The sequence below is a fragment of the Gossypium arboreum genome, chromosome 7 (assembly GCF_025698485.1).
Source record: "Gossypium arboreum isolate Shixiya-1 chromosome 7, ASM2569848v2, whole genome shotgun sequence".
In the NCBI taxonomy this organism is placed as follows: domain Eukaryota; kingdom Viridiplantae; phylum Streptophyta; class Magnoliopsida; order Malvales; family Malvaceae; genus Gossypium; species Gossypium arboreum.
The window spans coordinates 250,958-274,031 of NC_069076.1; the positions used below are offsets into that span (position 1 = coordinate 250,958).

At 33.7% G+C, this 23,074-nt stretch overlaps 3 protein-coding genes and 1 pseudogene across 6 annotated transcripts; 1 reads left to right on the forward strand and 3 right to left on the reverse strand.

Annotated features, from left to right (window-relative positions):
* Positions 1–263: 263 nt before the first annotated feature.
* On the forward strand, positions 264–4,654 carry LOC108450277 (actin-related protein 2). Its single transcript, XM_017747868.2, has 15 exons — positions 264–478; positions 629–739; positions 871–1,005; positions 1,104–1,175; positions 1,272–1,350; positions 1,622–1,671; positions 1,797–1,900; positions 1,994–2,062; positions 2,146–2,209; positions 2,404–2,472; positions 2,761–2,844; positions 3,451–3,509; positions 3,660–3,726; positions 3,926–4,009; positions 4,170–4,654. Exons 1-15 carry the CDS (start codon positions 437–439, stop codon positions 4,248–4,250), a joined length of 1,170 nt encoding a protein of 389 aa, XP_017603357.1. The 5' UTR covers positions 264–436; the 3' UTR covers positions 4,251–4,654.
* A 5,775-nt stretch (positions 4,655–10,429) lies between these two features.
* LOC128295513 (uncharacterized) lies at positions 10,430–11,837 on the reverse strand. The gene is made up of 2 exons (XM_053031165.1): positions 11,328–11,837; positions 10,430–11,219 (listed from the first exon to the last, which is right to left on the reverse strand). The coding sequence occupies exons 1-2, from the start codon at positions 11,488–11,490 to the stop codon at positions 10,885–10,887; spliced, it is 498 nt and encodes a 165-aa protein (XP_052887125.1). The 5' UTR covers positions 11,491–11,837; the 3' UTR covers positions 10,430–10,884.
* A 583-nt stretch (positions 11,838–12,420) lies between these two features.
* On the reverse strand, positions 12,421–15,325 carry LOC108488136 (membrane-anchored ubiquitin-fold protein 4). Of its 4 annotated transcripts, none has more exons than XR_008285992.1 (4): positions 14,770–15,325; positions 14,152–14,367; positions 13,008–13,178; positions 12,421–12,877 (listed from the first exon to the last, which is right to left on the reverse strand). XR_008285992.1 is itself a non-coding variant. In XM_017792465.2 (3 exons), exons 1-3 carry the CDS (start codon positions 14,897–14,899, stop codon positions 12,822–12,824), a joined length of 360 nt encoding a protein of 119 aa, XP_017647954.1. In that variant the 5' UTR covers positions 14,900–14,971; the 3' UTR covers positions 12,421–12,821. The 4 variants fall into 4 exon arrangements, 1 of the variants encoding a protein (XP_017647954.1); XR_008285993.1 differs by having other exon boundaries at positions 12,421–12,880; positions 14,201–14,367; positions 14,770–15,323; XR_008285991.1 differs by having other exon boundaries at positions 14,201–14,413; positions 14,770–14,971.
* A 987-nt stretch (positions 15,326–16,312) lies between these two features.
* LOC108477741 (40S ribosomal protein S15a-1-like) lies at positions 16,313–17,358 on the reverse strand (annotated as a pseudogene).
* Between the last annotated feature and the right edge of the window lie 5,716 nt (positions 17,359–23,074).

The following is a 23,074-nucleotide window of genomic DNA, read 5'->3' on the forward strand; positions in this document are numbered from 1 at the left end:
AAAACTATTAATTTTTTGTTAAATTTGTTGGCGTTACATTTTAAAATAAAAATAAAAACTCATTTAGTAGCCATATAACTAAAAAGAAAAATTGATGTTGTAATGAAATTGAATTGAAGAAAAAAAATATTAACAATTGAACATGAATATTAAAATCTTTAAAGTATAGGGATTAAATTCCTAGAAATGAAAATATAAAAGCTAAATTTCAAATCTTCAATGAGTAGAGGGACTTATGGCATATTTTAAACTTATTTTTAATTTTTTAAAATAAACTAATTTGGAAATAAATGTGAAATCCGGGAAATGAACACCGCCCGGATTTCTTTGGCATCCACCCCTTACCGTGTTCTGCTTCAAACTTGTACCAAAGTGATAGATTGATAGATAGATGTAAATGCAGTGAAGCCCAATCAGTCGACGATTTTTTTTCTCTATGGATAACCGCAACGTCGTTGTTTGCGACAACGGCACCGGCGTAATTTTCATTTTACTCTCTCTCTCTCTCACATAAATTACTGATTGCCCACTTTAAGCTAAATTTTAGCCCTTACACAGCTCCTTTTCTCTTTGTTTATTTCATTTCTTTTTGTTTACTTAACTAGATCTATTTAATATTCGATTGCAGTACGTAAAATGTGGGTTCGCCGGAGAAAACTTTCCCACATCGGTGTTTCCGTGCGTGGTCGGTAGACCTATGTTAAGATACGAGGAATCTCTCGTGGAACAGGAGTTGAAGGTCCTAAAACCATTCTCTTATAATTTTGCTTTTTTCTTTTCCTTGTTTCGAAGTTTTTCATTTCTAAGATCTTGATCATTTTAATTTACTGTTTTTCTTATCTTCATTTTCATAATTTGAGCTTTGGTTAGGATATTGTTGTTGGAGAAGCATGTGCCGATTTGAGACATCAATTGGATATATCATATCCAGTTAACAATGGAATTGTGCAGAATTGGGATGATATGTATCATATTTGGGATCATGCCTTTTACAATGAACTAAAGGTCTTCTTTCCTTAATTTTTGTTGTTTAACTCTCATTCATGTTTTTCTTTAAATTTATTTTATTGGTCTTAATTATGTTTTATGTTGTTCCTAAGCAGATTAATCCAAGTGAATGCAAGATATTACTTACTGACCCACCTCTTAATCCATCAAAAAACCGTGAAAAAATGGTTTGAAGACTGATTTTTTTTGTTTACTGATCGATTGAAATTTTCAAGAACTTTTACTTTAGGATCTGATGAGTTGGGTTCGATTTGAGATTGCAGGTTGAGACCATGTTTGAAAAATACAACTTTGCTGGTGTCTTCATTCAGATCCAGGCTGTTTTAACTTTGTATGCTCAAGGTGCCTACTGAAATTATTGAAGGTCTAGTTTTTGTTATATATATTTGTCTGTGTGTGCGTGCCCGCTTGTATAATATTCACAACTTGCCATGGGGTTCAGCTACTGCCTTTGAAAACAATGGAAGCTATTACAGCCTGTTACCGAGAATATTGTAATCTTGTACTGTGAAATGCAAGAATCTTTGTTCAAAACCATTAATGTTTATTTTTTGTACTGTCTGCTTTATCTTTTTTTTTGCATATGATTTAGCATTACTGTGAATTGTTACAGGGCTGCTAACTGGATTAGTTATCGACTCTGGTGATGGTGTCACTCATGTGGTAAACTGTTCTACAACCCTTTACCATTATTTTTAGGAGAAGTTGCAGTATATAGTAGGGTGTGCTACTGTAGGAGCACTGCAGGTGAAGTCTTGAGAATAATTACTTTGGCTTTTTTGTCTCAGGTTCCTGTTGTTGATGGCTTTTCATTTCCTCATCTCACTAAACGGATGAATGTAGCGGGTCGGCACATAACATCCTATCTTGTTGATTTACTCTCTCGTAGGGGGTGAGGACCAATTTTTGTGACAAAAAACTTGTCAGATCATAAGACTTCCAATTCTATTGATCATCAAATGATCTTTTGGGTGTCTTTCTGTAGGTATGCGATGAATAGAACTGCTGATTTTGAGACTGTCAGGGAAATCAAAGAGAAACTCTGCTATATAAGGTGAACAAGCATCTTCTTTTGTTTTCCAATTTTATGTAATTATTTATGTAATCCAAAGTCACATTACTTGTATTTACTTGCAGTTATGATTACAAAAGGGAATATCAACTGGGACTTGAGACCACCATCCTTGTTAAGAATTATACTGTAAGTACTTTTGGTAAATTTTTCATTTCCCTCGTCCGCCAAAAATACTTGATTTGTAACTCATATGCAGGAAACTTCATCGGGAACCTAAACATTTTTTTCTCATTTGTTTGACATGTTATCCACTGGTTATCTTTTATGATTTTACTCAAAAATGTTGCATCTAGAATACTGAAAATTTTTGTTTGAAATAGCTGCCAGATGGAAGAGTTATTAAAGTAGGCACTGAAAGGTTCCAGGCTCCTGAGGCTCTTTTCACTCCGGTAAGACTGTAGTTCTCTCTGTTGTTATTGACTTTGTGTACTAATATTTTCCTGTGCTACCTATTTTCTGGGATTATCTGGATGGATTTGATTGTTACAATGTGAATTGGTATTTGCAATCTTAATGTAGTTTTTAAATTGGTGTGCCAGATCTGTTGGCTGTTCAGTTATTCTCTGTAGTTTTAGATTGATTAGACTGGGGTTTGAGTTCTTACGAATTGTTGTGGTAGAACTGATATCATTTAGTCTTAATATTTGTCAAAGTAAGAAAAAGTTTTCCTTCTGTAGGAACTTATTGATGTTGAAGGTGACGGAATGGCTGACATGGTTTTCCGCTGCATTCAGGAGATGGATATCGACAACCGCATGATGGTACTAAATTATTTCTAGGAATCTAGTTCCTACTATCTAGAATTACTCTAACAAAGTGCTGACACTTTATGTTGTAAATCTGTTACTATCTATGAATTTTAATTAAGTTTCGTATTATCCTTCTTTTAAGTCATTATGCAGCATTTCTTCATGCCTCTATTTCCCTTCAGTTTTATATTAGTTATCATTTTTCTCAAGGACTTTTCTCTTTTATTATCTTTGTATAACGTGCTTGCCTATGGAGGATACAACTTCCCAAAGCACTATTCCCATGCATTGAAAACCTCTAATCCACTTTTCAATTGAAAGAAAAGTTATTCTCTAACACTCTTTCTATTCCCATTTAAAATGGAATCTCCTGCATTTTTGTTAGCATGTACCCACAAAGTCTCAAATTTAGAGGTCAGGACTACAGACTCCAAACGGATCATCGTTAATAATAAACAGTTAATAAATCCATGCCGTTGGGTAAATCCTTGAATTATTGATACCCACCCTTCCAAGAAAAGGAAAATCGGAACCTTTGGCTATGATATATGTATATGTGCTTAGTGTTGGGATTTTATTTGTGTAAATCTAACTTGTCATTGGCTTTATATTTTACAGCTCTACCAGCATATAGTTTTAAGTGGAGGGAGCACCATGTACCCTGGATTACCTAGTCGGTAATATGCTTTGCTTTTATAACGAAACATATTCTAAGATACTTCTGAAATTGCATGCGATGAATTCCACTATCTTCTTTAAGCCTGGTTCCATCATTCTCCTATCTACATTCTCTAGTATGATTTTGTGACGATTTTCTATTGATTCAGGCTGGAGAGGGAAATCCTAGATCGATATCTTGATGTGGTTCTAAAGGGAAATAAGGATGGGTTGAAGGTAACCTTTGTTGCTGATAAAACCTAAAACAGAAACTGCTCCATCTTCTGTTTCTAAAATACCTCTTTTTGAATTTTATTTAATTTCATTGATTGAGCAAGTCAAATAATCATTTGAGCTGGATACAGTAGAACCAAGTAAATGGCTAAAACAAAATATGATACTTGTCTTTAAATTGTTTTTTCCTGCTTCTAAATAGAAACTGCGACTGAGGATTGAGGATCCACCACGAAGAAAGCATATGGTGTATCTTGGTGGAGCTGTACTTGCCGGGATTATGAAGGTGCACTTCTTGCTCGACATGCACATGCAAATTCATTCTCATGTGCAGAGCCAAAAGCACAAAAAAGAAAGAAAAAACAATGTTTCATGGTTTGAGCATGAAGTAGTGTAATATCTGATGACAATTCGGAATTCATGGAAACAATATTTCAATGTTGCAGGATGCACCTGAGTTTTGGATTAGCAGGGAAGATTATTTGGAAGAGGGAGTTGCCTGTCTAAGCAAGTGTGGCCCGGCTTGACTTCTAACATCAGTTTGCAATTCTTGTTGGATGTTCAGTGTGTTCACCCTGTGATTGCATGCATTTATTAGCCAAGAAAACACACACAAGGCTGTCCAGGGCAAGCTGTCTCATGTCGGTTGACTTGGTTATATCGTATCCTACCATGTATTAGCCTCTCGGACCAAGCAGCCTGTTGAGTGATTCCCTCTTATGTTATTACTATCAGAAAGAGAAAAAAAAAAAAGCTTCCTTGTAGGAGCTACATATATACATTTACCAGACCACAAATTTTGGTTTTGATGTGTACTCTTATAGAAGTTACGCTCATGATGTTTTATTTTCTAGAGGTATGAGCCATTGAACTGTACTCTATTGTGCCCACTTATTTGAAAATAAATCAACTTGTCAATATATACCCATAACATACTGTGACAGAAAATTCCTATACATTAAGGACCAATATTTTCATGTGATTTTGAGGGTGATAATGATTCATTTCAATGATATGATCCCCCTTCCCCTTTCTCTTTTTTCATTTAAAATGATATGTATATATTTGCTTTGGAGCAGCTGTGCACCAATTTTTCCCTAGGATTAAAGTGTTGTTGCCGTGTGTCATTGGCCTTTTTTCTTTAAAGTTTAGGATTTCTCGTCGATCTAATGATTTTCTTTTCCTCTAAGCAGGATTTGAAAAGTTTTTATTTAAGTCCCCTGCTGTATGGTGCTTTTTGATCACACTACCTATATCAATTAAAAGTTTTTATTCTTCTCTTCTATAGTTCAACTTTTTTTTTTATGAAACAATTTTGAATGTCACAAATCTATGAATTTTTCTTTTTCGATTTCTTACACTAATGATCAAATTGATTTAGATTTAAGATATATTCTATTTGTTAATGGGTATTAATCTACTGTATCGATCGTTATTTGGAGCTCGTTAGTTGAGTTTTTTAAAAAAAAACAATCCAGTGATTTAAATAAAAACTTTTGAATAGTTAAATAATCAAAATATAAATTTAGTAATAGTTTAGTGATCTTGAGTGTAATTTATCCTACTTTTTAGGTGTAAGATTCTCAATAATCACATTGAATAGTAACACTGTTTTTTTTTTTTTTTTACAAAATTCAAACTCAAGACTTTACTGCAATAATGATTTTATTTCTTTTAGCTTAATCCCCAACAAAAATGATAAAAATGACTAGCTACCTGTATCCATTAAAAAATTGCCTATCCAACAAAATTCACCATTGTTTCAGTTAAGCTATAACTGATCCATCATGAAGATGTATATTTGAAGCAACCTTTTATTTTGTAAACAATTTCATTGGCTAATATTAGAAATGATTATTATATTAATGACCTTTTTTGCAGAATGTTTCACCTTACAATTAGTACAACTAATTGTACTAAAACAAGTATGACAGCTCATCAGCATCATCCAATATCTGCAGAAATATGGTGAGAGTAAGAAATAATGGCTACTTGGTTGAAGTGAAGTCATTCTTATTTCAAAAGTAGGTAAAAGGCAAGAAATATATTGCCATTCATCGAGGGTGAATTAGCAGGCAACCTAATACCAGTAAAACCAGTTTCATAAAAAACCAAGTTGGAATGCCAAAATAGTAAGAGACAAAGCACCATAGTGGGAAGCAAACCAAAACCCAGTCAGCCACCAGTGGCCTACCCCAACCCATATGGACCAAATTCAAGATCTTCGGTTCAAGAAACTCAAATTTTGAAAATATCAATCCTCCTTTATTTTCAGCATTAGCTAACTCCAATGAAACATAGCCACTTGGCCCCCTCTCATATAATTTTCATTTCCTTAAACAAAGTTAAACCAAAATTGTGACTCAGGGTCTTAAGCTTCCCTTATATATCTACCAAGCCTGATCCTATCATTACAAATTTGTGATTCACATCTACCAAGTTTTGGCTACTGCAATTCCCTGCACTGAGACCTCACCATCTTTTTCACATGGTTTGTTTCCTCAGAATCAATCAACTCTACATTTAAACGCATTAGATATGGACCAAATGTTCTAGTTAGTTTTGTTTCTTAGCCTATATTATTTATACCTATATATCATCTCATTTGTGATTATGGATCAGGGTGCAATTGAATGTTCAGCTATAATGGAGAAGTCCAATGGGGAAGTGTCTCAGCTTAGTGTGACTCAAGGAGACCCACCCCGGGTTTGTACTGCTAAAGAGACAGAAAAGGGCTTTTACTTTCTTTCTAATATTGACCAAAACATTGCAGTGGTTGTTCGCACCATATGTTGCTTTAAGTCAAACGAGAATGAAAATGAAAATGCCGATAAGATGATCAAGGATGCAATAAGTAAAGTACTTGTTCATTATTACCCTCTTGCCTGGAGGCTGACGATCAGCTCCGAGGTAACCTACTTGTGGACTGCACGGGGGAAGGGGCTGTGTTTTTCAAAGCTGAAGCTAACAGTTAGATGGAGGAGATTGGAGACATAACAAAGCCTGATCCTCAAGACTCTTGGGAAGTTGGTTTATGACATTCCTGGTGCAAAAAACATACTAGAGATGCCACCTCTAGTGGAACTTCACCATTGAATAATTTTCAATATGTGAAATTCACTTCTTCGCATGATAAGCACAAGCATTTATTTATCAACTCGAATATCTGAATGTTAAACTTTGTTTCCAGGTGACCAAGTTCCAATGCGGAGGATTTGTCCTGGGCCTGTGCATGAACCATTGCATGTTTGATGGCATTGGTGCAATGAAATTTGTTAACTCATGGGGAGAAGTAGCCCGAGGTTTGCCACTAACTGCCCACCATTTTCAGACAGAGCCATTCTGAAAGCTCGAAGCTCACCTAAAATAGAGCACCTGCATCAGGAACTTACTGAGATAGACGACAAGTCTAGTACTGTTGATCTCTACAAAGATGAAATGTTGTATAGATGTTTCTGTTTGGATCCTGAGAAGCTTGAAAAACTAAAGAAAAACGCTATGGAAGATGGGGTTCTTGAGAAATGTACTAATTTTGAAGCTCTTTCAGCATTCGTGTGGAGGGCTCGGACCAAGGCACTTAACATGCAATGATCTGCCATAGATTACTTTTGAGGTTACAAGAGCTAGGCCTTCTTTATCATCCACTCTTCTCATCACGACATGGTCTAGGCTATCTTTCCACACTACAATTTTGGATGGGAAGAGTGTAACACCCCTAAAATGGGACCGTGTCATTTCGAGTTGAACACATGTTAAATTTTTTTTAAAAAATAAAACAAAATTATTAATATTACCGGAAAAGAAAGTTGAATATTATAAAAATAAAAAAATGGATTTAAAGAAATTAATTTGGAGTATTAACTAGATCGTAAAAGAGTGAAAAGTATTGAAGTAAAAGTGTGAAAATTAAAAAGAAGAAATGACTTGATTAGATAAATGGGAAATAGAGGAAGGATTAGAATGGCAATAATATGAAAAGAGTAGAATGAATAGTGGAGGATATTGAAATTGAATGTATACCATAGGATGATGTTAGATTTTTTTTAGTTAAATATTTTAAAATATTAAAATTGAATAGGTATTTGAAAAAGAAAAGAAAAGAAAAGAAATATGTAGAAACATCACTTTCATCATACCACATTCACGTCACATTCCTCCTCTTCTTTGGCAAGTTTCATTTTCCCTTTTTTCCTCCATTTTCAACCCTTTCAAGTTTTAAATTCTAATTTTATTTTATAGATTTTTAGTAAAATTACTCGATGGCATGATAAATTACTTGTAAAGCTAGCTAAATTACATATTTGAAGAGATAAAAGAGAAGTTAGGAATTTGAGAGAAATTAAGGTATAGATGATGAAGTTTTTAAAAATTTTATAATTATCTCGTTTTAAATGCATAGAAATAGTATGTGATTATTATATTGATGTTTTAATATTGTCTACATGTGTTATGTGTTATATTGATGAAGAGAAGTGAAAGAACAAATTGGGGATAAAGAGAGAATAGCTCATCCCAAGCATTTTGTTGAAAGTACAAAAATATTTTTACTTTATCTAATTAAAACCCTAAATGAAAACTAATAATACTCATTAGACTTATTAGTATATATAAAAATGATATTTTGAACTATAGAAATTATTTGAAAGTGAAATTGTATTCTTATAGTGAATTGAAAAATATATCATAGTGAATTTGAAGAAAATGACTTAATTACAAAGAGTGTAAAGTTGGATGAGTGAAATAAATGTTAATATGAAGCATTCAAGTGAAATGTAAAATCTTGATAAAGTAAATGTCAATTGAATTTTAATGTTTGATAATTATATATATAAGGACTAAATTGTAAAAAGGAAAAGTTTGAATTGTTTTATTTGTAAGTAGTTGTAATAAAATTGTATAGTTTGAATGCTCTTGTAAATAAAATGAGAACTAGTAGGATATAAATGGTATGCTATTAGGAAAATTTCTATACACACAAGTGGGAGTGTCACTATAGTGCAAATGAAAGTGGTATTACAATGCAAGTGTTAGTGACACTTTGGTACAAAGTGACAACTGCACGTCCGTGCAAATAATAGTAGCACTCTGATGTAAATTATCGACATTTCCTCATATCCTATATATTTTATTAAGTCTACAATTAGGCAATAGATTTACAAGGTAAATAAATTAAAAAAAAAAGACATAAATAAGTAGCTTATAAACTTATTGAATTGGAACCTTACTAGAGTTATTATTGAAACAAATATATGTATGATAGCATGATTCATAAGTGTTATATATGTAAATATAAAAGTAATGATTTGATTTAAATTACAAAGTTTAATTCTTGATGTACGTATTAAGTTCTCGCATAAGTGGAGAATTGTTTTAAAGCTCTAGAGTGAAGGTTAATCTCTATTCATCTCATCACAAACTAAGGCTTGAAAGAGAGTATGAATCTAATATTTTGGCAATAATTCATGGCATGTACATAGGATCATGTTATCAGTGCCGTGTATGAACTTTCATGAGGACATTTGATAGTATTTGATCCTCCATGAATATTTTGTAAACTTTGACTTGTTTAACTTAGTTTTAAGTGGAATTATATGATGTGTTGATGTTGAATCATGTTTGATAATGTTTTGAAAGTGCTATGGAATGATTTATGATTGTTTAGACTTAGTTTTAAGTGTTTTAAACATGTTCCAGGTAATCTATCTTTGATATCACGACATTCGACCCTCAATGTCACGACATCTAACCCCCAGTGTCGCAACATTGAAGCAGTGGAGACTCAAGAGAGTATTCTGTTTTCGGTGTCGTGACATCGGCATCTCAGTGTCGTGACATTGACTCTATTTATCCTGTTTTAACACAAATAAGCCTCAATTGACACCTGATTGAAACCAAACATTAGGAAAAGCTAAGAAATGACTTGAATAACACAATTGAAATCAAAGCTTCAAAATTTATAATTGAATTGAGCAACTTAGTGTAGTTAAAGAGAGCCTGTTCTATCAGGGCCAGTCACATTGCCTGAGAAAGAAGTGATATTGTTCCTATCTCATGAAAAAGAGAGGAAAAGTATAAATCTTCTTTTAGGGTTGCCAGTTTCTGCCATGAAGGTCTTCCAAGAGGAGATGCAGGTTTAGATAACAACAAATATTTGCAGAATGCTGTTAATAACACTCTTTCTTCTATTTCACTGTTCTAGTCTTCTATTTGTGGAATATTACTACGTTGGTCCGATTGGCATGCTGCTGATGAGCAAAATGAGAATCACGCATGATCAAATCCCTAGTAAAGTTGGAACAGGGAATGTCCAAGCTGAAAATCTGTGCTGTGTCAGTGTCAATCTAGGGTGGTTACTTTGATGTGGATTTTTATATATTAAGAACTGGAGGCACATCAATTCCAACTTGTATCCTCTTGAGGTTATGCGTCTTGATTTAAAATCCAATCATATGTTATTTCATTCTTTATTCAAGAGAATTAAATGCATAAAAGACCAAAGCAGAAGTTAGATCACCTTAAAGAAGAGAGGTATGTTACATTTGCCTCCTATATGCATTATGCTTGTTGCTTATGACGTGAAATTAAAAAGTAAGAACTCTGATACAGTCCCGACTGTAATAATTGACATCTAACACACCCGTATTTGCATCAATTCAGATAAAAAAAAATACCTCTAAAAGCGATGCAAATATCAGGCTTTGGCAAATTGTTTAGCTTTCACATATAAAAAGATGATTATTACTAATATCTTTAGTCACTTCATACATTTCATACATTGTGTTGTAACTAAAGGCCGATCTAAATAAAATCTGGTAAATCATCATGTATGCCTCCATGCTTGACCTGGACACAATTGAATGTGCTCATACAAAGCATAAAAGCAATGCAAGAATGAAAATACCTAGTAATATGTGGCCCTTTGTTCTTCTTTAAAGAGCACCAAGTAAGGCTGGAAGGCAAAGGCGAAAGGGTATTGCCGGTTCTCCACTTCTTGTATTATGTGCAGACTGGGAAATGGAAAGAACCATCACAGGATAGCTGAGGGTAAGGAGATTGTATCTATCTTCTATAGCTGGGATTACTGTGTTAAGAAAAGAGAGAAAAGAGAAAAGTAGCAAAATGAAAAGCATATGGAGTGTGTAATGTGGGAAGAACCCTACTTTATTTCCCGCACAAGCGAGCATTTCTTTTCAACGGTCTGAAATTCATTGCAGCTAGGCCGTAGATGCAGAGATTGGGGTGTCTGGATTTGATTGCCATCTCATCTGTTGTACTACTGTAACCAGGAATATTGCAGGAAGCAGATGTGCTCCCAACTAAGCTTGCTTGGCAAGTAGATGCAGTGTCTGCCTCCGCACATTCGATCCCATCAACTGATGGTATTTCTACCATGTAAACTCCATGTTTATCTGTAGTTCTGTTGACTGAGAATGATACCTGTTCTTTTGTTTTTGGAACATATGCCCTGAAGTTGCAGTCTATTTGAACCTCTGCGCCTGGTTAGGCAAATATTTTAATATAAGAACCCTGCTTTTGTTTGAATTTGTTCCATAGTGTAAACAACAAAACTTGGAACAATCATAGGTTGTTGAGAGATACTTCACCTGGTAAAAAGTAGCTGTGTCTGGAGAAGCTGTTGTTGGTGCAAACGTCACAATAAACAAGGCCCATTACGATGATCTGAGCATTGTTTTTTGCTGGCTCAGTTTGCAAAGATAATGTCATAATAAACAGTGAAAAAAAAAGAAAGAGAATGATTGGGTTCATGGCAGCAAATTTTGGGAGAGGAGACACAAACTTCCACACAAGTTTCTGTATGAATGATTGATTGGTCTAAATCAATAGCTAAAAAAGCATTATCATTATCAATTCATGTAGTTGAAGATGAGCTTTGAAGTCTGGATAGGGGGTCGTGGTAGTTGGTGGAGATCCAATTGTAGGCAAAAGTGATGAAATTTATCCTTTTTTTTTTTTTCACAATAAAACAAAGACATGTGAATGTATTTTGGCAATATGTGGACTTGATGGGAAGGGAGTGGCTTATTTATGAGTGTCGCCTTGCCCTTGGTGGCTTCATTTGTCTCATTTATTGCGGAGCTTGGTTTTACGATCCGAGTTTATAGTAAAGCCAAAATTAGCATGTTTGTAGATTGGATTGGAACATTCCTTCAATTCAGGGAAGTTGGCTTTAGCTCCAATTTTCTAACAAAAAATCTAGGCAATAATATAATGTAATTTGTAATTGTCTATAGCCTATAGGGTAACATGAGCATTCTTTTTTATGCTCATCGGAAAGCTTTAGCTTCTAAGGGAGACATTGATATGAGGATACCCGTGAACAAGGTAAATGAGGTGGTGCCACAGCTTGCTGACATTTGGCTCATGCTAAAGCTATGACTTACTAAGAGAATGCAATGAATTCACATGATGATGATGAGGGGGATGGAATATGTTTGATTTACTATTTTGGAAATTAGATAGAGATGGGATTAGAAATTTGGCATTTTTGTGATTGTTCTTTAAGATTTGAACTTGAGTTCTTTCTTAAGGAGCGCAATGTACTTTACCACTAGACCCAACACTTGTTGATAATCTGCAAGCGTTGTACTTTCAACTCAAAAGTTCACTAATTTACTTGGTGAAATGCTAGTAGTAATGAAGACTATATCTCTCTTGTAGTAACATGAAAAATAACAGTTTATGGAGTTCCAATATTTAATGCAAAAAAAGAAAAAGGGAGAAAACTATGGCATTAAATACAATATAATTTGGAAGGGTTCAGAAAGGGTCCAAATCTATTCCCCAATCTTAATATAACGAGATGGGATCAAGGTCATGGCTCCAAGAGGATCGTGTAGATGTCAATGAATCCATAATCTTTCCATTATAGATGAATATAATCAAGTGAACAAATAAAAACTAAAAGCGGCTATCAAATGCAAGAGACACCCATTTAGGATGGCACTGTTACTCGAGAATGCCATCGAACATACCATGTAACAATGAGGGATGGCACTGTTCTGCTACTGTTTAGTGCTTCCCGCGACCCTTAAGGCCCTTTCAGCAGCATGACTCTTGAATCAGCATCAATTTCTATTTTATAATATGGAACACGGATACAAGTTTTTCCTCGGCACTCCATCCTCCTCCTTTTCTGCTATAAACAAAGATTGACAACATTTTAACCTTGAATACAAGATAAAACTATCCATTCAAACTCTTATTCTTAGTAGTCCGTAAAAGAACTGATTGTAGTGGGAAAGATTAGGACAAGATCAGAGTACCTGTTTTCACTTTTGCTACAGACGGTTGGGCAACAACATGCATGGTGATGACTGCTTTAGAGAGATCACCGAAAGGTCCTATACACTGGCCAACCATCTTATCGTTCTCCAAAATTTTTCCAGTATTTATTAGTTTGATGTCATTGGCTCCCTTAGGCGCAATCTTTTTATCTAGGACATACCAAAACAATTTAGACCCAACATTAGAAAGAATGAAGACAACATTATTTTATCTAGATCTGTGCTACATGCATCCTACCATAATGAAGGTTCAGAAACATAATTTTCAGTTCTCAAGTGCGTGCACTCTCAATGTGTGATTAGCTCATCAACAAAAGCAAAAAGGTTCCCTCCATACCATTGCCTCCCTTATGATCAGCAGAAGAGATGTGACTATCCACAAGCCAAAGTAAAGAAAAATGGAACCAGAAGATCATGCTAAAACATCCTACTGTCTCAAGTCTAAGATATAGTCCAACCCTTTAGCAGCAGCCTAGAAATATTCTCCATATTCTTGTAAGCAAGGCATCCTCAAAATCCTCCTAGACTACCAGCCAAAAAGATTTGGGTAAAAATATAAGGTGAAACCTTTAGGTATTGCTTGGTTGAAAGAAGCACGAGGATGAAAAATTTGTTAATCGAATGGTTAAGATTCATAACCATGTTTCGTTTTTGTAGCACAACCATAGATTAACAAATTTTCCATTGTCACTCGTTTCCATCTTTCATTCCAAGTAGAGCCTTAAAGTTGGGTGGCTAAAAGTAAACTCATACAGTAATGCCAAGATAGCCACTGCTATCCTTGATGGTATATATATCGCCAACATATGTAAAGGCACAAGAAAGAAGACACTCCGGAAAAATCCAAGACTAAAATTTGGAAAAAAGATACATATGTCAAACCACTTGATTGATCTCAAAGGTATCACCAACATATGTAAATGAATAGAGATTGGGCGTCCGGTCATTAACACCATGCAACAAAAGGATGGAAGGGAAGTAGTAGTCTAAACCAAGGGATCAAAAACCAAAGGAAAATAGGATGGCAGAGAAAACTCTGAATATCTTAATTAATGCATGGACAAACAATATCAGCTACATCCAAACTAAAATTAATCATATCAGAGAATAAGAATCCACTTACAGGATCTAAAAACAAAAGGTGAAGCTGCTGGAGATTTACGAATACTTACCATGGTATGAAAGAATGGGGAACAAGCAAACTTGTAGAAACAATTTAACAAGTGTCCTACGACAATACCATATCAATTGCCCACCTATGTCAAAGCCAGAAATCTTGCAGATACGAACAAACCAATTACCATTTAAGCCTCCCACTGACCAGTGATGCCATCAATCACTACAGGGAAAAAAACTGTAGGATTAAGTTATAGAGACAGGACCACCTGTTATTTCCCGAAAAGTGAACATTATTTAGGTGATACGACCAGCTAATAAATGTCACTTAAGCAATTCTAAACAATCTAACTCAAATGCTGCATGTTGAAAATAACTTAACAGTAAAACACAAGATTTCCCACTACATTATCTTAAAGACATAGAGAGAATCATTCATTCAAGCCGTAATTATAAAAGAACAAATGTTAAGGAAACAAAACCCAGTTATGCATATTCCCAGGGACAACATTAAAGCGAAGCACCTTTAGCTTATTAGAATTGTGCATCTTTGAACAAGCTTAAATTGCAATTAGCAAATAAAAGTAAATTCAATACTTTTTATAGAGAAAGCGGAAGCACTCACCTTTGGGCCACTCAGCAACGATTCTTTCCCAGAGCATAGCAATGTTAGAAGTAGGCAAGTATTGAAATGGACCCATATCCGATCCATCATACAATCGGAACTTAAGTTTTACTAATTCCTCCTCCGCCATTTCAATTATCAAACTTTTCCAGCAATTCAAACAAATGAATTTCTTTACTTTCGAAGAACACCCCCACACACACCAAAATCCAAACAATTATAAACAAATAAAAACCCGTTGTTGTGGTTGCCAAGAATAAGCAAGAAAATTGAACATAAAGTTAGATAGACATAGCACCCTGTTTGGGTTACTAGGAAAATGAACCAACATTATTCTAAATCCACTCCAACACCTCAACTTGATGGGATTGAAAATTCCGAAAAGAAAAATAGAAGATTTGAATCGTGTGGAGCTGTATTTTTCTGTTGAGGGTTTTATTAATATGAGCAAAAATTTACGGACACCAAGATTCGGTTAAATCCTCACGGTTTCCATTTTTTACAGTAATTTTGTTTCTATATTTTAGATTCTTTTTTCTCTCTTTTTAATTTATAAAAAATATTTTGGTTTTAATTGGCGAGAGGAAGAAAAAAGTGAGATTCGAGTGAAATTTGTCGGTAAATATTAATTCAGTTTAAGAGTGAAGACATTGTCAATCTTTTTAGACTCCTAATAGTTCAGCAATTATTACGTGGCGGACATTTGTTGGCTCTTGAGAAAGCAAAGGAGAAGATGGTAGCAGGGGATCAGATGCTTTTAAGTCATTTTGACCTTTTAGTAGAAATCAAATACGCCGATAAAGTAGTAGTAGCAAGAAAAAGAACAGTAAATGACAGACCGCACTCGCCTATAATACCTTTTTTTTCTGACAGAAATATTCAAAACATCTCCTTGAAACATAATATAATTGCTAAGTCGGGCCCAGAAATATATCCTACTTAAAACTTAGAACTTGAGGGGGCAAACTTTACACCACGTTTAGTTAGGTGAATGAAAATATAGTTGTAACTAGTAGTTTAATTGTTTAGTTTAATAGAATGGAATAAAACTATAATATTATTTTTATGTTTAGTTGAATAGAATAGATATTATAATAGCATAAGAAAAAGACTTAAATGATTAAAATATTCCTAATAAAAAGAAAATTTTAAGCAAATGATTATTGTTATTGTTATTAAATTTTAATAAAATTATTATTAAATATAATTTAATAAAAATAATAAATATTTTAATCATATTTTAACATAATTATTATTAAATAAAATTTAATAAAATAATATATAATTTAATAACATTCTTAATATAATTATTATTAAAATATGATTTATAAAAATTATAATATATAATATTAGAAAATTAATATACAACCTATATTATTATTTTTAAACTTCAATGTATATTTAATGTGCTAAACTATTATTAGCGAAATAAATAATTTAAGTATATTCTAAACTAAAATTTAAAATATTCTAAGTAATAAATAGTTTTATAATTATTTTTCCAACCCAACAATTCATAATCGCAAATACCTTAAACAAAACATTAAAGCATAATTGTTGAACTACAAAAAGATGCCATCTTAATAATACCAATTCGATTCAAAATGAAAAGGAAACCAATATTCTTTCTTCTAACCTCTTTATGGTCCATAATTCCCATTAATGTTGTGAGCACAATGTAACCAAACTGTCTTGAAGGAAGCAACCGAGCAATCCGACCCTCGATCTCTTTAACTCCGACATCGAAGCAAGAATTAACCACCCCACACTTGTTCAGCCTCCCATTCAATTCAACCACAAATTTACCAAATCTATGATCATCAACATACTCAAACTCCCTAATATAACCATGTTTTTGCATGACCAAAAGGAACTTAATGATCACCTTCGAGGAAAGCCGGATCATGACTTGTCATTTGCCCCTTTTTCTTTCTATTGTACATGCTCTTGAGTGCATAATTCAAAACGCTCACCCTCACCATTCTTTCAAATTCTCTCCCCCCTCTTTTAAATAATTTTCTCTCTACTAAATCCCAAAAAACAACCCAAGAACATCTATATTTTTAGTTTTCAACGAGCTTTTGATTGCTGCCACCTTTGACTATCGTGGCCTCACCTAGAAAGTGCTAAAATTTTGGCTTTTACTTTATCTCAATCTCCTCTTTCAACTTTTCTAATTAGTTTTCTTTAAAAATCACTATAAAAACACAAATCTACAAAAAGAAGTCAACAAAACCCCTTTTCTTTTTGTTGCTGGAAATCGTTCTGATTGCTTTGGTTATTGATGTGTTCATCTTCCTCCTCACCTCTTTCTCATTTGTAATTTTCCAAGCATTCAAACCCCTTTAGCATACATACCCATAAAACCTTTCTCTCTTCTTTTGATTCATACTAATGATTTGTAGATTTATTATTTTTTATAGGTTTATTTGTTTTGATTGAATTTGGTGACTATTGGTAGAATGAGTATTCTAGAGATTTTTTTGGGGAGGCTATTTGTTATAACATAGAATAACAATTTTGAAAGGGGAGCCCAGAATGGCCATTCAGGCCTTATTCCCAATCTGCCTGTAATAGGATATTCCAAGGAATAGCAAACTTATGAACCAACCATTTGAATTATTGTACCCCTTGAAATTAAGGTTGAATTAGTTGGCTATTCATGCCAACCAAACACAAAATTAGTGTTACGGGCTAAAGCTTTAGTTTTGTAAATTATGTGGTTTTAGTTGATTTCTTTACTTCAAATTCGTTTAAATCAGCCAAACTTTTGAAAATGAGAATTCTCAACGAAAATTCTCTAATACATCGAAAGTAAAGTAGAAGTAAATCAAAGACAAAGAAGAACAAATCGAACATAAAAGTCACAAAAAAGTAATAGCACACCAAGTGTGAGTAAACTCTCTCAATAGTATTCAATTACTATGAATGAGGTACAATCAGATGATTATAAATGAGAAGGAAGACATCTATTTATAGTTGAGCTCCCTCAAATCCAACGGTACAGTTTAATTTACACCGATAGTTGAGATCGAAGCCAATCTACAATTTGATATTTTTAAGAGACTTACATGACCCTTTAAGATTACAAATCAAAGCATCTAAAATTAGTTTTCATACTTACCATGGCAACCCTAGTCTTCTTTAAGTACTTCACTAGGCCACCAAGGCTTCAAGTCGATGGGATACTCCACATGTTCCACAAATCGAACCAGTACATGTGGGTCAAATGAGTCTCATTTAATCAATTAACCTCTATGGGACACTCTGTGCCCATTCATCACGAGCTTAGATTAGCGACCTGTGACATTCTCCCTCACCCATTCTCACAACGCCTTTGTCGTATCCTTGGAATGACACTGGTTTGACTCGTTTCGATACTGTCTCAATGTTTCGACCAATTCCAAACTAGTTTCACTATCGGGTAGTTTCGCCCATTAGAACATTTGCCTTGACTTATGTCTCCGTCGTCGTATAACTTGAACCGTTTCTCTTTGTTATACATATTGTTCGAAAAGTCCCACCATTCTAACTTGCCCCCATTGTGAATTATTTCGACCAGAATATCATTGATCCGCACAAATAGGCTTAGGCATGCTCAGATTAAACATTAGATTAACCTTAAGTGCTACTGCCAAATCTGGTTTGTAATCCCCTCAACTTACCTGCTTTAGAACTCTGAAAGGGTCATTATATTCTTGCCAAACCAATGGTAAGTCAAAATAAAAAAACACTAGGAAAATGTTTGAGATGTACCTCGCTCATAGTATTTACTCAATCCAACTACCTAGTTTGCATCACTACTTTTCCCACAAAGTATGATTTACAAGTCACCTCTTTCATAGGTGGTAGGCCTATTGATAGCTCAACAGGCTTCACATCGGTTTGTCACACCTTTAGCATTTCCAAGGAGGTCCCATTAACACTATTATCTTCCAAGTCAATGTTCTTCCCACAATGAGCATCCTCGACTAGTTGGATTGCCGACAATACATTGGTCTCACCTTTCTCATTACAACTTTTCGAGGCCACGTATTGTCATTGATGAGTATCCAAGATACAAATGCAATAAAAAAATAAATCAAAAGGGCTTTAACCTAGATAAGGAAATTTAAGCCAAGCACGAAGTCATAATCATCTAAATGAATTACCTCGCAGTCTTCCTTGACTTTCTATTTGTCAATTATAGCTCAGCTCCTAGTGTTACTCCAACGATTAGGACCTCTTTGAAATTAATCGTCTTGATCCTCTTAGTCGATTTACAAACTGAGAGACCAAGCTTAGTCACAGCATTCTCTGAAATGAGCAAATCAAATGCCCTCGTGTCAATAAGAGCACTCCTAATTCGACGTGCAATGTTGATGTCCACAAACATCAACTATTTCTAATTACACTCATTCTTCGCTTTAGTAGAATTTATTATCATTGATCAAAGCCTCAACTACCTCGAGTGTCTCCCTCATATCTTTTATGGATTCCTCGAGATTGACCATTCAACTTTCCAGAACTGAAAATATATCCCTTAAATGTTAGCTTTCTTAGCCCTCTCATAGGTCTCAATATAATCTTCTACTCCTTTTGTCATCTCAATTAGCACATTCGAACATTAGCTCGGATACTAATAATCAAGTGGCTAAAACTTTAGTCTCACAAACTGTGCTACCTTAGGCAGTTTTGGATAATTTAAGTGAAGTACTTAGGAGAATAAATTGTGTAGGTCATTAGATTAGTTGTTTTGACATGTTTTAGACATATTTAAATATGTTTTGGATTGGTTGAACAATTGGTTTTTGGATTGCTTGTTGTTTAATATTGCAGGGTTGGTAAACTTGATGTATAAAGTTCATTTTGAGTCTACACTATAACACCCCTTACCCGTACCCGAGACTGGGACAAAGTGCGAGGCATTACCGGACACATACTCGGACATTTCGAAAAGACGAGTTATAAAATTTCATTTCCAAATTCAAACCAATTGAACAAAATCATATTGTCCCTATTATAGGCCTAGGGACCCAAACCGTGTATTATTAGCTGTTAGGGACTAAACCAGGAACTATAGAAAATTTTAGTAAAATGCCTAGGGCTATGCCTCACACACCCGTGTGGAGGCAAAGCACACGCCCATGTGTAATGAACCGAAAGTTACGGTATCGAAAATTGAGTCTTGAGTACTGTTTCCGTGAAATTTATTCATGAATATTTATTAGAAATATTTATGAATTATAGTTGAATGGTTATTTAGTGTTTAATTAAGTGAAGTAGCTTGAATTTAGTTTAAAGGATTAAATTGCATAAGGAATAAAAGTTTAATTATAGATTAAAGAAGTAAAAGGGACTAATCTAGCAATTAGACCCTAAGTGCCATGTGTGTGAATGTATGATATAACATGTGTAATAGTTGGTATATATGTGTAATAGCTATAAGATATTTTATGTTATAGCTATTACACATGTTAATTTTATATTTATTATAGGTTAATAATAATATAATATAGTATAATGAATAAAGAATAATGAGTAAAGAATAGAAAAGTTACAGAGAGCAAACGTGAGAAAGAAAGAAAGAAAGAAAGATAGAAAGACTAACAGAGAGCAAACGTGAGAAAGAAAGAAGGAAAGAAAGAAAGAAATAAAAAAGGGAAATTTGAGGATTAAGGCCCTAAAGTTTGATTGGTAAGTTGTTTTAGCTCATTTTCCTATGATTTTTATGTTTATGGATGCCTAATTCAAAGTTCTACATGTATGAGGTTAAAATGAAGAAAAATAGAGAATTTTAGATATTGATTTAGTTGAATAAATTGAGGTTTTATGGGTTAAATTGATAGAAATTGAAGTTAGAAGTGATTAGTTAAAGGAATTTCTAAGTTAGGTTTAAATAGGGACTAAGTTGAATAGAGCTCAAAATTTATGTTTTATAATGAATTTTATGAGTTAGAAATTGTTAATGAGTTGATTAAAAGAGAATATGAAGCTTAAGTTAAAAAAAAAAAAAGATTAGTAATGGAAAAAAGGACGAAATTGAAATTTTTGTAAAAGTTTGGTAGGAAGTGAAAATGTGTTTTATGAATTAATATATTGATGATTTTTAATTATATGATTGTTAGTAGCAAACATAGCACCGGATACGTCATCAAAGAAGGGAAAAGAGAAAGTGAACGAAGATATCGATTAAATTCGATAAATAATGGTTTGTATTTCTATAAACTGAGCTTAATCGTTATTGCTATATTTGATATTTATATTGTATGAAAATGTGAATGAGGTAAGTATTTTACCATATTGAAATGAATGTGATTTTGAATACCCTATTAACGATTGTCGGGCTAGTCGGATATAGTTGACATGTCATAGGAATTGGAAGTATTAGGATATTCCGACATTGAGTCGATGAGACACTATGTGTCGACTACTGTTAAAGTTTCGGATTTGTTCCGATGAAGTACTTTGTGTACTATAATGTTAAAGTTCCGGATTTATTCCGATGAAGCACTATGTACTTATCCCGGAGTGTGGGTTGGATCCGTGTATCCGTCGATTGCGAGTTATGTTAATAAGGGTAAATAAAGTAAAGGTTATTAAAGTACTGATTGATATTGAATAATAGCAATAATGTGTTTGAATTACCATGTTTTAAAGTTGATTAGGCTATTGTTTATAGAAATACCACTGAGAGTATTCTCAGCGTACGGTTTGTTTCCGTCAGCAGTTCGATCTGAAAGTATAAGGACTCAACATACAAGCCGATCCCCAAACTCAAATTGGTGAAGTTTCTATCTTTTTGGAAAATGGCATTGTACCTAGGATGTCTTTTGGTCATTTTGAAAGTATCTAAGTTGTTAAGTGATATTTTGGTATGTTCTGTAAATGTTACCAAAACCTTAAGTATGGTATGTTTTGATATGTTAGTGAAGAGCAATAAGAGGATGTAACGCCCCAATTTTCGGGAATCCTGTGACTGTTGGCATAGGTTTAATTATGTTAGTGGGCCTCTAGAAGGCCCAAGCTTAAGGTAGAACCCAACAATTTTAGTTAATTTTTGTTCCATAAGAAAAAGGGGGTGAAATTATGAAATAGAACCTATGTGAAAATGTTTGAAAATGCTATAGGCTAAATTGAAGTTGTCAAATAAATAGGAGTGCAAAATAGGAGGATTTGCATGACAAACCTCCCATTTTACATGAAGTGGCCAGCCATCATGTTGTTGTAGACAAAATGTACACTTGATATCCATAATTTATGGTACAAATTGATACAAATTGATAATAGGTTAGGTAAATGTTCCATGATAATAGGTTAGGTAAATGTTCCATGATAATAGGTTAGGTAAATGTTCCATGATAATGGGTTAGGTAAATGTTTCATGATAATGGGTTAGGTAAATGTTTCATGATAAGAATATCATGTCTTCTGTATTAAAGAATTAAATGGATGAAATATGAAGTTTTATTAAAAGAAAAAGGGGTGAAAAGAACAAAGTTTTGTCCATCTTTGTTCATCATAGCTGAAAGTTAGAGAAGAGAAAGGAGAGGAGAAAGCTCTTGAGTATTCGGTCATTAGGAAGAGGAAAATTGAAGGTAAGTTCTTGGTACCTTGCTTCTATTTTGAGGTTCATGAGTTCTTCTTGATTCTACCTTAACTCTTGAAGTATATTTTGATTTTTAGTTGTGTTGTGAGCATTTGGTCATGAATTAAAATGAAGGAAATGGTTGTTGTTTCATGTTCTTTTGATGAAAAATGGAAGATATGTGAAGTTGAGCCAAACAAATGAGCATGCATGTGCCTTAGATGCTAAAGGGAAAAATCGGCTAACATGTTGTGCTTTGAAATGATGAAATGGAGATTATGTTTAAGTAAAAATCATAGATATGTGATGATTGATTGGTGATATACATGTTTAAATAACATGCATGCAAGATAGGTGTATGAAAGAGTGATTTGGTAATAAATCTGCTTGGGACAGCAGCAGTAACGTGACTTTGGAAAATCACCATAAATTGTGGGAGATGAATTAGAAGCTGGATAAATTATGTAATTAAAGCTTATTGAGTCTAGTTTCTAATGAAATAAACGAGAACATATTTTGAATTCTGTACAATGAGAAATTTGATTCGTAATGAAAAGTGGTCAGATTAGTCAAACAGTGAAACATGGGAAACTTTGAGAAAAATCTGGTATTGATTGGCTAAACTAAAAATTCTTAAAATTTTATGGATAGAAGATATATGAGTCTATTTTCAGGGAAAATTAACGGAACTTGATTTAGAGTTTCGTAGCTCCAGTTATAAATAATTTAGTGACTGTT